The sequence below is a fragment of the Bos javanicus genome, chromosome 1 (genome assembly GCF_032452875.1).
Source record: "Bos javanicus breed banteng chromosome 1, ARS-OSU_banteng_1.0, whole genome shotgun sequence".
Taxonomy (NCBI): Eukaryota; Metazoa; Chordata; class Mammalia; order Artiodactyla; family Bovidae; genus Bos; species Bos javanicus.
In genome coordinates, this window is record NC_083868.1 from 38,607,309 (window position 1) to 38,623,700 (window position 16,392).

The following is a 16,392-nucleotide window of genomic DNA, read 5'->3' on the forward strand; positions in this document are numbered from 1 at the left end:
AGAAAACCAACAGAAAATGGGGATTTGTCCCCCAAAGTAATTGTTTTGGTTATGGTGATGTTTGAAGCACTGTAGATCTTAGAATAAATTATTCAAGAGCAATTGAATTAACTTTAATATTATGGTCTAATTCATTATGTATTTAGTAACTTGAATTATCCAAAATATTGTTTGTGCTATATCATCCATATTTTTGGATAGTCATTTATTGTATTTTGTTTAGGAAATTATTTTGTAATTTAATCTTATACTTTGATATTCAGAAATTATAAATTCTTCAAACAAAGTAGTAAAATTATACTCTATGTATCTCAAAGCTTCCTTAAGAAGTAAACATAGTTTTCAGTTAGTGATGCAGGTAAAACTTTCACATGGATAGAAGTACCTAGATTTCACATACTCCCTCAGCTCCATAAATTCATAGTTTGCTGTATGCCTCTGACATTTCCACCAACCCCATCTCTGGCTGACTGGGAATGGGGTATGAGAAGGCTGCTAACTGACTTACCACTGACTCAAGTGTAGACATACTTTTGTTTATTCCTCATGGTGGATATAGGGATGGTTGAAGCATTTAGAAAAGACTGAGGCTCCTGGATAACAAAGGAAATTGATATGTTCAGTTCAGTCGCTTAGTCGTGTCTGACTCTTTGCGACCCCATGAGCAACAGCATGCCAGGCCTCCCTGTCCATCACCAACTCCTGGAGTTCACTCAAACTCATGTCCATCAAGTCGATGATGCCATCCAACCACCTCATCCTCTGTCATCCCCTTCTCCTCCTGCCCTCAATCCTTCCCAGCATCAGGGTCTTTTCTAATGAGTCAGCTCTTCGCATCAGGTGGCCAAAGTATTGGAGTTTCAGCTTCAACATCAGTCCTTCCAATGAACACCCAGGACTGATCTGCTTTAGGATGGACTGGTTGGATCTCCTTGCAGTCCAAGGGACTCTCAAGAGTCTTCTCCAACACCATAGTTCAAAAGCATCAATTCTTTGGCGCTCAGCTTTCTTTATAGTCCAACTCTCACATCCATGCATGACCACTGGAAAAACCATAGCCTTGACTAGACGGACATTTGTTGGCAAAATAATGTCTCTGCTTTTAATATGCTGTCTAGGTTGGTCATAACTTCCAAGGAGTAAGCGTCTTTTAATTTTACGGCTGCAGTCAGCATCTACAGTGATTTTGGAGCTCAGAAAAATAAAGTCAGCCACTGTTTCCCCATCTATCTGCCATGAAGTGATGAGACTGGATGCCATGATATTAGTTTTCTGAATGTTGAGCTTTAAGCCAACTTTTTCACTCTCCTCTTTGACTTTCATCAAGAGGCTGTTTAGTTCTTCACTTTCTGCCATAAGGGTGGTACCATGTGCATGTCTGAGGTTATTTATATGTCTCCTGGCAATCTTGATTCCAGCTTGTGCTTCTTCCAGCCCAGTGTTTCTCATGATGTACTCTGCATATAAGTTGAATAAGCCGGGTGACAATATACAGCCTTGACATACTCCTTTTCCTATTTGGAACCAACCTTGTTCCATGTCCAGTTCTAATTGTTGCCTCCTGACCTGCACACAGGTTTCTCAAGAGGCAGGTCAGGTGGTCTGGTATGCCCATCTCTTTCAGAATTAATTGTAATGAAGAAGTGAAGTCGCTCAGTCGTGTCCGACTCTTTGCGACGCCATGGACTGTAGCCTACCAGGCTCTTCCCTCCATGGGATTCTCCAGACAAGAGTACTGGAGTGGGTTGCCATTTCCTTCTCCAGGGGTTCTTCCCGACCTAGGGATTGAACCCGGGTCTTCCACATTCCAGGCAGACCCTTTAACCTCTGAACCACCAGGGAAGAAGAGTTAGTTAATTTCACTCACAAAATCCACAGTCCTCACCATGGCCTGCAAAGCCCACCTGATCTGGCTTCTGATGTGTTTCTAACCTCTTGTCTTTCTTCCCTGCGCTGCCCTGTCTGGGTTTAACCACACTGGCTTCCTTGCTGATTCTAGAACATTCCTACGTCAGCACCTCCCAACACACGTGCCATGCCCACCACCTTAGTGCCTTGGCCCCAATTGTGCTCTCTTTCCTTCCTTCAAGACCTTGCTCAGACTTCCCCTCCTTTCTCAGTGCGTCCTGCCCTGATCACCCTGTATAAAGCTTCTGTCCACCTCCACCTCCACTCCTGCTCCCCTTTATTCCTCTCTATTCTTTTTTCTGTAATACTTAATCACCTCTAATATAGGATATAACCTGTAATTTACTTATTTCTTATATTTATTATTTGTCTCCTGCAACTAAAGTATAAGTTTAATAAGGGAAGAGTTTATCATTTTTTTGTTTTTCATTGTTGTTGTTATTTTAATAAGCAGGTGTCTCAGTACCTAGAACATGGGTGTATGGTATACAGAAAATGTTAAGTAACTATTTGTTCAATAAAGTCCAGCTCCAAGAAAGCCAGGCTTAGCCAGATGGAAAACACCCTTCTTGGCATCTAAGTTCTATTTTTTTAACCTTTCTTGGAATGGCTCAGATGGTAAAGCATCTGTCTACAATGCAGGAGACCTGGGTTCGATCCCTGGGTCGGGAAGATCCCCTGGAGAAGGAAATGGCACCCCACTCCAGTACTATTGCCTGGAAAATCCCATGGACAGAGGAGCCTGGTAGGCTACAGTACATGGGGTTGCAAAGAGTCGGACATGACTGAGTGACTTCACTTTCACTTTGACTTTCTGGAATGATTGCCAGTGTACTGTACTTGGCAGAAACCCTGACTCCACTCCATGGGAATGTGGCCCAGTTATACTGTGAATTTTCTCTCTCTATTCCCAAGTGTGTGGTATTAATAAGTGGTCTCACCACTTGCTATACTAAGCAGTAGTTAAGCCTGGAACAGAAATGGGCTTTAGAGCTGGACTGAATTCCCAGGATACTAGGAACTGTGTGGTAGGTTTGTTCCTTTGTAACCTGTCCCAGGTTTAAGAAGTTCCTAGAAGGTAGGTCAGTTAGGTTCTGGTTCTGACTGTAACCAATTCATTGTCTTAGCTTATGACTCTAGGCTTATGTTTCTTCAGTTGTAAAATTGAACTGGATTGTGTTTTTTCCCCTTACTCTGTGAAGTTTAGCTATGTCATCAGAAACATTTTAAGTTTTCTAATTTAGGAACCCTCTTTTAAAATACATTGGCTCTTAGGTTAATAATCATGTTACTGTACTGTAAGATTTGTATTTGGTAAGGTGTTGTATATATAAAAACAATTGAGTGTACTAGTAGTGTATAGAACCTAACCTAATTCTTTTCTTACATAATTTCACTGGAAAAAAACAAACTTTTGCTAATGGTTAGAATTCAGTTAACTAGAAAATTGAGTCTTTAGATGTGATAAATAACTCATGTTCTAGAATCCATCTCTCTCTCTCCCTTTCTCTCTTCTTCCCTTTATTTCTTCTCTACCCTTCAGGTTATCTGCTGTACAGTTTCTGTTTTTTTGTGCTTAGCAAAAGGATGGCACTTTACAGGTATTTTTCAAGAATTTTGCTTTTTGAATATATATTTTGTTCATCATTGTACCCCTTAGCATTCAGCATATTGACTTGTACATAGTAGTTGCTTCTTAAGTATTGCTTGGATGAATGTATTTGCCTTTATTCTCCCCCCCACCCCCCACCGCCAATATTTAATTCACTCAGAAGGTGATTTTTTTTAATTTTTATTATTTTAAGAAAGGTGACTCTTGTGATGGTGGGACTTGATAATGCTGGTAAAACGGCGACAGCGAAGGGAATCCAAGGAGGTAAGCTGAAAAAAAATTATTATTAAATTATTCTGATTTATTTATTTAAATTGCTTTATTACATATTCATTGGGTAGAGATATTGTGTACTCTATTACTTTATGTTCTTAGTGTACTTGTGTCTAATATGGTGAATAGACTCTGGCTTAATAGTACCAGCCTGTTCTGTTTCAGATTTGAATGAATGCAAAGATATGGAGGCTCCTTGAGGTCTTTGATCAGCTAGGAGGAGTCATAGTTGTCTTCTAGCTGCTGCTGCTGCTGCTGCTAAGTCGCTTCAGTCGTGTCCGACTCTTTGCGACCCCATAGACTGCATGCAGCCTACCAGGCTCCTCCATCCATGGGATTTTCCAGGCAAGAGTACTGGAGTGGGGTGCCATTGCCTTCTCCAGTCTTCTAGCTAGTAGGAATGAAAAAGTGTAAAAAGGACATGCCCCTGCTATTAAGGACGCATATCGTCTACATTCTTTTGGCCAGAATTAAGTTAAAGAGCTACAACTCATTAAAAGAGAGGTAGAAATACAGATAGCCAGGACAGCTCTCTTTGTATCTCTTGATTTTTTTTTTCCAATATGATGTGTAATTTTTACAATTATGTTAAAGATACATTGAAGGGTTTTATGTCATTTATGTTACATCTCATTGAATGTATTTATTTAGTGTTAATTTAATGCTTTGTAACTATAATATAGAAGTTGCTGTACTAGTGAGTTTGTTGTGTACCCAGAAGATGTAGCATGAACCATGCATCTTAAGGGTATGAATTGGGAAAACACCTAACATATATTTGTTCCTGAAAATAAATGTTGCAACAAAAGTTGCATGACAAATAGGGAATTTTTACTTGGGGAAGTTTATGAAAGAAAATTGACACCTTGCAAAACTTATTGTTGGAAAAAAATGTTCTGTCACCCCCAATTCTGTTTTATAATGTTAGATACAAACTATATATTAATTTCTTTTTTTTTGGCTGCACTTTGTGCTGTGTGGGATTTTTAGTCCCCCAACCAGGGATTGAACCTGTGCCCCCTACATTGAAAGTACGGGATCCTAAACTTTGGACCACCAGGGAAGTCCAACAAACTATATATTATTGTTTGAAGCAGTCTTCTAAAGGCTTTTTGTACCCCTCATGTGGTCACTTAGGTTATATCCTCGAAGAACTGTCACCGTCTAAATCAGGGGCACTCAATATATGTAAGCAAATTTGGGAAAACTCAGCAGTGGCCACAGGACTGGAAAAGGTCAGTTTTCCTTCCAATCCCAAAGAAAGGCAATGCCAAAGAATGCTTAAATTACTGCACAGTTGCACTCATCTCAAACACTAGTAAAGTAATGCTCAAAATTCTCCCAAGCCAGGCTTCAGCAATACGTAAACTGTGAACTTCCAGCTGTTCAAGCTGGTTTTAGAAAAGGCAGAGGAACCAGAGATCAAATTGCCAACATCTGCTGGATCATTGAAAAAACAAGAGAGTTCCAGAAAAACATCTATTTCTGCTTATGCCAAAGCCTTTGACTGTGTGGATCACAATAAACTGGAAATTCTGAAAGAGATGGGAATACCAGACCACCTGACCTGCCTCTTGAGAAACCCGTATGCAGGTCAGGAAGCAACAGTTAGAACTTGAAAGGGAACAACAGACTGGTTCCAAATAGGAAAAGGAGTTCGTCAAGGCTGTATATTGCCACCCTGCTTATTTAACTTATATGTAGAGTATATCATGAGAAATGCTGGACTGGAGGAAGCACAAGCTAGAATCAAGATTGCTGGGAGAAATATCAATAACCTCAGATATGCAGATGACACCACCCATATGGCAGAAAGTGAAGAACTAAAGAGCCTCTTGATGAAAGTCAAAGAGGAGAGTGAAAAAGTTGGCTTAAAACTCAACTTTCAGAAAACTAAGATCATGCCATCTGGTCCCATTACTTCATGGCAAATAGATGGGAAAACAGTGGAAACAATGTCAGATTTTATTTTTGGGGCTCCAAAATCACTGCAGATGGTGATTACAGGCATGGAATTAAAAGGCGCTTACTCCTTGGAAGGAAAGTTATGACCAACCTAGACAGCATATTAAAAAGCAGAGACATTACTTTGTCAATAAAGGTCTGTCTAGTCAAGGCTATGATTTTTCCAGTGGTCATGTATGGATGTGAGAGTTGGACTGTAAAGAAAGCTGAGCGCTGAAGAATTGATGCTTTTGAACTGTGGTGTTGGAGAAGACTCTTGAGAGTCCCTTGGAGCGCAAGGAGATCCAACCAGTCCATCCTAAAGGAGATCAGTCCTGGGTGTTCATTGGAAGGACTGATGTTGAAGCTGAAACTCCAATACTTTGGCCACCTGATGCGACGTAGTGACTCATTGAGAAGACCCTGATGCTGGGAAAGATTGAGGGCAGGAGGAGAAGGGGATGACAGAGGATGAGATGGTTAGATGACATCCCCGACTCAATGGACATGAGTTGGGTAAACTCTGGGAGTTGGTGATGGATAGGGAGGCCTGTCATGCTGTGGTTCATAAGGTCACAAGAGTTGGACATGACTGAGTGGCTGAACTGAACTGAATTGAAATCAGGGGTTTGCAAGTTTCTTCTGTAAAGATCCAGATAATAAATATTTTATTTTTTAAAATTTATTTATTTTTTTGGCCAAACCGCATGGCATGTTGGATCTCAGTTTCCTAATCAGGGATTGAATCCATGGAGTCTTAACCACTGGACCTCCAGGGGAATCCCAGATAGTAGATACTAATATTTTAGACTCTGAGAGTCTTAGGGTCCATTCCCAGCTACATAGTTCTGACACAGTGGTTTGATAGGAGCCATAGGCAGTATGTAAAAAATGAGCATGGCCATATTACAATGAAACTCTCCTTATAGACACTAAAATTTGATGTGTTATGAAATATCCTTGGGAATTGTTTTGGAATTATTTTAAAATGTAAAACATGTTCTTAGCTTGAGGACCATGTAAAAACAGGTGGCTATCCAGATTTGGCCTGCAGTCCATGAAGCCTTATCCAAACATCCTCTCTTTTAGTCCTTCAAAACCTTAGGTTCAAGGGAACAGGGTCTAGGAACTTGCTAATAAATCCATCTGATTATTTGGATGTACTTAGCATATCCTCTTTCCATCAGGTCTTTTTTTTGTTTTTTTTTTTCTAAATCCCACCTCTGTATATCCATCAGTGCATTTTCTGAGTTTAGAAAATGTTCAAGGTGTCATGTCATGAACAAAAAAGTCAAAGCTGCCTTCAGCTTCGAGCTGCCTTCTAACTGTTTTTCTTCTTCATTTTTATATACTCTTCAGCCTACTCCAGTGACTGATTTCTTACCTTATTTTTCTTTTCTAAAGAATCCAGTTATTAAAAAAAAAAAGAATCCAGTTATATAGAATTACTTGGGAGTTTTCCTAGGATATAGGTTTGATTAAGCCTTTTGATGCCTTTGTTTTTTGCTTATACTATTCCCGTTTGCCTTATTAAAGAGAAATAAACTTCTCCTTAAAGACAGAATGTCTGCTTGTCTCTAAAGACCATCGTTTGTCATGTAGTCTCCTTTACGGAGTCCCTTCTGGTCTCCTACTGCCCTCACCCCTTATCACCACCATGAATACAGTTGACTACTACTATTTTTGTCTGCTCCTGTTTGTATATAATACCTGTATCAGTGCTTAATTGCTCCTCTATTTATGTATTTCTCTACCTTCCAGACTATAAATTCCCTAGGGCAGTTTTACTGGTTTTGGTGTCCCAGGTCAGTCGTGCCTTAGCGTGTAGTAAGCTGTTTTCCTAAAACATTTCTCCCATGGCTTCTACTCTTTAGCTTACTTATGGCTCTTCTCATTTTTTTTTAATTAAAAGCAAATTTTATTGTATATTTCCTCCTTTCTTTTGAGATAATTTTCCTCTCTTACTGTATTGTGATCAGCTAAGTCCAAACCCTAGTGTTTCATCTATGATTTTATTATAGTTTCCTAATCTAAAAGTATTTTCCCTATCTTCATTTCATTCATTGATCTTCTCCATGGCTGTCAAAGTGATCGCATTAATAGGATATAGGTTCGATTGTACTAAAAAGCCTAAAATAACAGTGGCTTAACAAAATAGAAATTTATTTCTCTCTCATGTAAGAGCACAGGCAGAAGTAGTTTAGGGCTGGCATAGCAGCTGTATGGTATTAGGGACTCAAGTTCCTTTTCCTATTTGCTTTGCCATTCCTAGTATTTTCCCTTGCCAGCCTGGTCCAGGGTGACTCTATACTATGTGTGTACTTCAGCGAGAAGGAAGAAGTAAAAAGGATGAAAGGAGACTGTTCTCCTTTTTTTTTTTTTTAAAGTGTGTGAACCAGAAGCCACCATATCACTACAGTTCATAGGCTGGAACCTGTGGTATTCCAGAGCTGGCTCCTACTTGCTCATATTGGCTCATATAGTCAGTGAAAGCCAATTAGGTACCTCTTCCCCCAACTTTATGGTCAGGTGCCTCATATTGATAATTTCAAATTGGCCATAGTGGTAGTATTTACAGCATGAAAACTGAGAAATACTATATATCAGACTATATATCAGAGTTCCACAGACTCCAAAGCCAATTAAACATTTAACAGTGATAGCTTATGGTGAATGGTGTCAGATTCTTGGTCTCCGAAGAAGATTTAGCTTTGGGCTTGATCATTCAAGAGCTTTTGTGTGGCAGAGTTTTATTAAAGTGTGAAAAAGGGACAGAGAAAGCTTCTGACACAGACATCAGAAGGGGTTGGAGCGTGTTCCCCTCACTAGTCTTTCAGTTCAGTTCAGTTCAGTCGCTCAGTCGTGTCCGACTCTTTGCGACCCCATGAATTGCAGCAGGCCAGGCCTCCCTGTCCATCACCAACTCCCAGAGCCTACTTAGACTCATGTCCATCGAGTCGGTGATGCCATCCAGCCATCTCATCCTCTGTCGTCCCCTTTTCCTCCTGCCCCCAATCCCTCCCAGCATCAGGGGCTTTTCCTTCCCATGAGGTGGCCAAAGTATTGGAGTTTCAGCTTTAGCATCAGTCCTTCCAATGAACACCCAGGACTGATCAAGTCTTTAGCAAGGGAATTATATACTTTTTAATTAATTATTACAACAAATCAAAAGAATGTCTCAAGGTTGTAAAATTTTACCAGACCCACTCCCACAAGTTACATTTTAGGATAACAGGGTTAGAATTTAATAATGGAAAGAACCTACCAGACCCACTCCCATAATATACATTCTAAGATATCAGGATTAGTCAGAAGGTTTTCCAGAAGGAGAAACTGTCCTCAAGCAGGTTACATTGTTGTTATGTAATTCCTAGTACAGAGTTTAAACTGAGTTGTTTGTTGTGTAATCATCAGTTCCTGGCTTAAAGAAAAAAAAACACTTTATGTGACTAAGACTAAAGAATGTAGAGAAAAAAAAAGTTTGTCCTTTCCTCCTCCTTGAGAACCTCAAACCCCTCTCTCCACTTCAAGAGCAGCAGACCCCTTTTCCTCTTTGAGGAGCCCGGACTGGGAGTTGACTCTCTCAACAATATTTACCACAAGCACACTATATAGAACCTGCTCTCATGGCCACCCCTAGGTGCCATGAAGACTGGGGATTGCCTTTTTTATCCTAAACAGCTATGGGCTTAGCTAAAAATCCAGGATTTTCTGATTTTCCAGTATTATTTCCAAATAGTTTAAAGGAATATTTTGGGTGGGAAAATTCTTTGTGTAAATTGATGCCTAGCATTGTTGATATTACCATATCTTTATTATATTTTAGTTATTTATGTATATATTTCTTCTTTTTCCCTTTATGTAAGGAGTCTATTAGAACAAAAAATAGATCTTATTAATCTTTGTATATCTAGGACTTTGCATTGTACTTACCATATAACATAAGCTCCATAAACATTTATTGATTATGTATTTTCAGTTTATCTTGAACTCTTTAGGCGTTGTCTTAACACATATACTTTACTGAAATCCTCAGGATTGGGGACCATATGTCTTTGTACACCTGGTTCTTATATGGTGCCTGATTTGTAATAGGCCTTCAATAAACAGTTACAAGCATGGATGGATGGTTAAATATAGGGAAGGACGGACATAAGGACAGCGGCTTCAGCTGTCTTAGCAGTCTGGTGTGTAATATTGAGCAACTGTATGCTTTGTGCCAAGTGCTAAGGATACAAAGGTTGTTCCCAGGTATTGGGAAGGTAAGGGCTATTGTGAAAGCCATTGAGAAGACAGAATGTTATGATAGATGGTGTAGGTAATACTGAAAGTAGGAAGGAATCATCAGACAAGGATTTACAGAAAAGATTGTAACCTGAACATTTAGTCTTGAGTCTTAAAACATGGAGTCATGAGTAAGAACTACAGAAAAGAAGAGAGAAGTTGGGGAGGGTGTTCCATGTATCAGAACAAACAGGCTTTTAAAGTTCTGTATACCTGAATTTGAGTCTTGACTTTGTCTACCATAGAACCTTGAAAAAATTACTTAATATGAATTGGCCTCCTGGGAATATTGCCATTATTTTATCTGTGCTTACATTGCTCTCCTGTCTGGAATGTTCTCCTCCCTTCTTTATTATAATTTATTTATCTTCTAAGACTTCAGTCCTATTTCACTTTCTCTCTGAAGCCTTTCTAGGCCACAGCTTATTGCTGCTGCTGCTAAGTCACTTTAGTCGTGTCTGACTCTGTGCGACCCCATAGATGGCAGCCTACCAGGCTCCCCTGTCCCTGGGATTCTCCAGGCAAGAACACTGGAGTGGGTTGCCATTTCCTTCTCCAACGCATGAAAGTGAAAGGTGAAAGTGAAGTCGCTCAGTTGTATTCGACTGTTAGCGACCCCATGGACTGCAGCCCACCAGGCTCCTCCATCCATGGGATTTTCCAGGCAAGAGTACTGGAGTGGGGTGCCATTGCCTTCGGCCCCTCCTTATCTTTTTGCTCTTGAATGCACTTATTTGGGGTGTTATAACAGAATACCATAGGCATGATGGCTTAAACAACAGGTATTTCTCACAGTTCTGGAGTCTGAGGTCAGGGTGCTTATGTGGTCAGATACTTAGTGAAGGCCCTCTTCTTGGTATACAACCATCTTCTCACTTGTATCTTCATGTGGTGCAAAGAGAGAGAGGAAACAAGCTCTCTTGTGTCTCTTCTTATAAGGGCACTAATTCCATCATGGGGGCTCCATCCTTTTGATCTCATCTAAACCTAAACCAGAGATCAAATTGCCAACATCTACTGGATCATTGAAAAAGCAAGAGAGTTCCAGAAAAACATCTACTTCTGTTTTATTGACTATGCCAAAGCCTTTGACTGTGTGGATCATAACAAACTGTGGAAACTTCTTCAAGAGATGGGAATACCAGACCACCTGACCTGAGAAAATCTGTTTGCAGGTCAAGAAGCAACAGTTAGAACTGGACATGGAACAACAGACTGGTTCCAAATTGGGAAAGCAGAACGTCAAGGCTGTATATTGTCACCCTGCTTATTTAACTTATATGCAGAGTACATCATGCGAAATGCCAGGCTGGATGAAGCACAAGTTGGAATCAAGATTGCCGGGAGAAATATCAATAACCTCAGATATGCAGATGACACCATCCTTATGGCAGAAAGTGAAGAAGAACTAAAGCACCTCTTGATGAAAGTGAAAGAGGAGAGTGAAAAAGTTGGCTTAAAGGTCAGCATTCAGAAAACTAAGATCATGGCACCCAGTCCCAGAATTTCATGGCAAATAGATGGGGAAACAGTGGAAATAGTGGCAGACTTTATTTTTGGGGGGCTCCAAAATTGCTGCAGATGGTGATTACAGCCATGAAATTAAAAGACGCTTACTCCTTGGAAGGAGAGTTATGACCAACCTGCTGCTGCTGCTGCCAAGTTGCTTCAGTCTTGTCCGACTCTGTGCGACCCCAGAGACAGCACTCCACCAGGCTCCCCCGTCCCTGGGATTCTCCAGGCAAGAACACTGGAGTGGGTTGCCATTTCCTTCTCCAATGCATAAAAGTGAAAAGTGAAAGGGAAGTCACTTAGTGGTGTCCAACTCCTAGCGACCTCATGGACTGCAGCCTACCAGGCTCCTCCGTCCATGGGATTTGCCAGGCCAGAGTACTGGAGTGGGTTGCCATTGCCTTCTCCAATGACCAACCTAGACAGCATATTAAAAGTAGAGACATTACTTTGTTAACAAAGGTCTGTCTAGTCAAGGCTATGATTTTTCCAGTAGTCATGTATGGATGTGAGAGCTGGACCATAAAGAAAGCTGAGCACCAAAGAATTGATGCTTTTGAACTGTGGTGTTGGAGTAGACTCTTGAGAGTCCCTTGGAGTTTAAGGAGATCCAGCCAGTCAATCCTAAAGGAAGTCAGTCCTGAATATTCATTGGAAGGACTGGTGCTGAAGCTGAAACATGGGCACCTGATGTGAAGAACTAACTCATTGGAAAAGACCCTGATGCTGGGAAAGGTTGAAGGCAGAATGAGAGGGGACGACAGAGGATGAGATGGCTGGATGGCATCACGGACTCAATGGACATAAGTTTGAGTAGGTCCCATGAGTTGGTGATGGACGGGGAAGCCTGGCATGCTGCAGTACATGGGGTCACAAAGAGTCGGACACAACTGAGCAACTGAACTGAAACCTGATTAATTCCCAAAGACCCCACCAGTCCTTATACCATCACCATTGGGGATTAGGGTTTCAGCAGGTGAATTTGGCTAGGACATAACCATGTAGTTTATTACACCTTCACACTGTTCCCTCCAGACTTATTTACAGAACATATAGGTTCTTGTGTTATTTCCATTAATATTATGTCTCTCTGAAGTGTACTGGATATTCTTTGAGGGCAGCAACCCTATTTTATTCATCTTTACGTTTTAATACCTAACAAGGTTCTGGTACTGTGTAGGTATTCTGAATATGTTATTTCTCTTATTTCTTCCTCAGGACAGTTGACTTATTTTCACTGATAATTTCGGGGTGGGGCTGGGGGAGTACCTTTCAATTTGTACTTAAAGATAGCTGTCTGTTTTAACTGTGAAACCAGTTCTGGTCTGGACTAGATCCACATTTTTAAATGTCTAGTACAATTCTGTTTTTGGAATATATGTCTGCTTATATTGTTTCTAAACTTGCTTTTTTTCTCCCTCTAGATAAGGCAGGTCTTTTAAAAATGTGACTTGTGATTGTCTTAATTAACTTTCTAGGGAGCTGTCTAAACTGTAGTAAGATGCTTGCTGAGAGGCAGTGGTACATTGCAAGTCTGTTTCTCAGTCATGTCTAAGCCTAAAAGCAAATGCCTTTCAAATTTATTTTTGTAGTAGCAAATGTTTTGCTGAATGTGGGAATAATAATACCCTCTAAACCAGTGTTGTTCAGTAGAGCTGTTTGCAATGATGGACATGTTCTACATTGGCTCTGTTCAGTAGGGTGGGCCACCAGTCTCATGTGACTCTTGAGTACTTTAAATGCAGCTAGTACAACCGAGGAACTGAACTTTTTATTTAAGTTTTATTTAACTTTGAAATCCTCATGTAGTTTGTGGTCACTGTATTGACTTTATAAACAAAGTTCAGGGGAGTAATATTTGTTGTGAATTCCATGATGATGTGGAGAAGGAAATGGTAACCCACTCCAGTATTCTTGCCTGAGACATCTCATGGACAGTGGAGCCCTGGCAGGCTGTAGGCCTTGGGGTCACAAAGAGTTGGATACAACTTAGCAACTAAAGAATAACAACTACAGTGGTGAGCCAATGGAGGAGACAGACATGAAGTCTGAACTCTTCTCTGTAACCACTGAGTCACTTGCATCTGTTAATTGCTCATGCATTCTCTCTTGCCATGCTTCTATTTTTGTTTTGTTTTCCTACCTCTCTAAAAAGTGACTGTCAATCTCATTTTCAGTCAGTTCTAGAGACTTTTGCAAAGATGAATCTCAGTAAAGGACTACTTTAGTCATCTCATGGCTTAGAGTGTAAAGAGTCTGCTGCAGTGCGGGAAACCCAGGGTCGATCCTGGGTTGGGAAGATCCCCTGGAGAAGGAAATGGCACCCCACTCCAGTACTCTTGCCTGGAAAATCCCATGGATGGAGGAGCCTCATAGGCTATAGTCCATGGGGTCGCAAAGAGTTGGACACGACTGAGTGACTTCTCTTTCCTTTTTCCTTTTTAGTCATCTCAATTATGTTATTGGTCTGCTGAAATGCCTTCCGTGGCTCCCAGTTCTCTGTCTTCAGAACCCTCTTCAGTGTACATTCAGTATTAAAGATCTGCTCCAACTACAATGTTTAACTTGTTTATACATCTTGCCTTTTCCATTTCCGTTACTTAGATCACCGATCTGACTGTTTAAATTCAACCTAGCTTTAAGGTCTAGGTTTCACCTCCTAGGTCAAGGCTTGAACCTAGTGATCTTTTTAATCTCTTACTGTCATTACCATTCCTTGGCAGTTATAATTGTATATATCCTGTACTTCTTTGTGCTGTCATATGCAGACGTGCAAAGCAATTTAATTATAATTTATGAAAATATCCTGTATTCTTTTCTTATATAAAAAAATAAAATCTACTCTTTACATTTACAAGCTGTCCTTGAAAGTTTCTTTATTCGAATTATAGCTTTTATTCAGTTAATTAAAAAAGAATGGTCCCATACTGTTCATTGTTGTCAGTTGCTAAAGTTGTGTCTAACTCTTTGTGACCCCATCAACTGCAGCATGCCAGGCTTTCCTGTCCTTCACTATCTCCCACAGTTTGCTCAAACTCATGTCCATTGAGTCAGTGATGCCATCCAACTATCTCATCCTCTGTTGCCCCCTTCTCCTCCTGCCCTCAATCTTTTCCAGCATCAGGGTGCTCTCCCCTGAGTTGTCTGTTTGCATCAGGTAGCTAAAGTATTGGAGCTTCTGCTTCAGCATCAGTCCTCCCAATGAATGATCAGGGTTTATTTCCTTTAGGATGGACTGGTCTGGTCTCCTTGCAGACCAAGGGACTCTCAAGAGTCTTCTCCAACACCTCAGTTCCAAAGCATCAGTTCTTTAGTGCTCACCTTTCTTTATGGTCCAACTCTCACCTCCATACATGACTACTGTAAAAATCATAGCTTTGACTATATGGACCTTTGTGGTCAAAGTGATATCTCCTTTTTAATAAGATGTCTTAAGTTTGTCATGGATAGAGGAGCCTGGCGAGTTACAGTCCATGGGATCGCAAAGAGTCAGACATGACTGAAGTGACTTAACACACAAACGCTAGGTTTGTCATAGTTTTTCCTTCCAAGGAGCAAGCGTCTTAATTTCGTGGCTGCAGTCACCGTCTGCAGTGATTTTGGAGCCCAAGAAAATAGTTTGTCACTGTTTCTGTTGTTTTCCCATCTATTTGCCATGAAGTGATGGGACCGGATGCCATGATTTTAGTTTTTTGAATGTTGAGTTTCAAGCCAGCTTTTTCACACTCCTCTCACTTTCATCCAGAGGCTCTTTGGTTCTTCTTTGCTTTCTGCCATGCTCTTCATAGCTTCTCCCATTGTTTGGTTGTTTTAAACTATTCTTTAAATGTTTAGTTTTTCTTTATAACTCTACATGGGTTGTAATGGTCCCTGGGGATGGCCGTGGTGTTGAAAGTTGAAATTTTTATTTTTTGTAACTTGGAGAATCTGTAACCTTAGGCAAAGGTTCATTTGTTTATTCATTCTACAAATACTTACTAAGTACCTGTTATATTGTAGGCATTAATAGGACCTGGGGTTATAGCAATAACAACAAACAAGCAAACAAAAAGCCCTGTCTGCAAGGAGTATAAATTCTAGTTGGATATTTTATAGTATCTACCTTTCCTCCAGACCAGTTTGCTTAGATGTAATGCTTATTATGTAAACAAATAATAAACATTCTATTTAGTACTAATATATGATGAATAATAATACACTTATGCCATTTTAAGTTGTGAAGTTAAATTAATGTTATTAATTTGAAGTCTCAAGATTCTTTTTCTTTATATCATTTGAAACAGAATATCCTGAAGATGTAGCTCCTACTGTTGGATTTTCCAAAATTGACCTTAGACAAGGAAAGTTTGAAGTCACCATCTTTGACTTGGGAGGTGGAAAAAGAATTCGAGGAATCTGGAAGAATTACTATGCTGAGTCCTATGGGGTAATATTTGTTGTGGATTCAAGTGATGAAGAAAGAATGGAGGAAACAAAAGAGACAATGTCAGAAGTGCTGAGACACCCTAGGATATCCGGAAAGCCTATATTGGTGTAAGTAATGTTGGTGTTGAACTTCATGGTGGCTCAGACAGTAATGAATCCACCTGCAGTTGGGGGAAACCCGGATTTGATTCCTGGATTGGGAAGATCCCCTGGAGGGGGGTGTGGCAGTCTACTCCAGTATTCTTGCCTGGAGAATCCCCACGGACAGGGGAACCTGGTGGATCCATGTGGTTGCAAAGAGTCGACACGACTGAGCGACTGAGCTTGCGCCCGGTGTTATTGTAAACATAGAAGCAGCAGCATTAGTCACTAAAGAAATCTCCCTAAGTTATAAAACACTGAAAAAGTGTTGTCACACTCTCACATAATCAGAT

The 16,392-nt window shown here is 40.3% G+C and overlaps 1 protein-coding gene across 4 annotated transcripts in view; it reads left to right on the plus strand.

Annotated features, from left to right (window-relative positions):
* Window positions 1-16,392, plus strand: part of ARL13B (ADP ribosylation factor like GTPase 13B) — a 75,300-nt gene that overhangs the window by 11,604 nt on the left and 47,304 nt on the right. For 3 of the 4 annotated variants that reach the window (XM_061434769.1, XM_061434829.1, XM_061434904.1), the window contains exons 2-3: window positions 3,714-3,784; window positions 15,817-16,066. The exons of the other annotated variant lie outside the window; for it this stretch is intronic. In XM_061434769.1, the coding sequence (XP_061290753.1) occupies window positions 3,714-3,784; window positions 15,817-16,066 (321 nt within the window). The remainder of the gene's footprint in view (window positions 1-3,713; window positions 3,785-15,816; window positions 16,067-16,392) is intronic. 4 annotated transcript variants of the gene reach the window in all.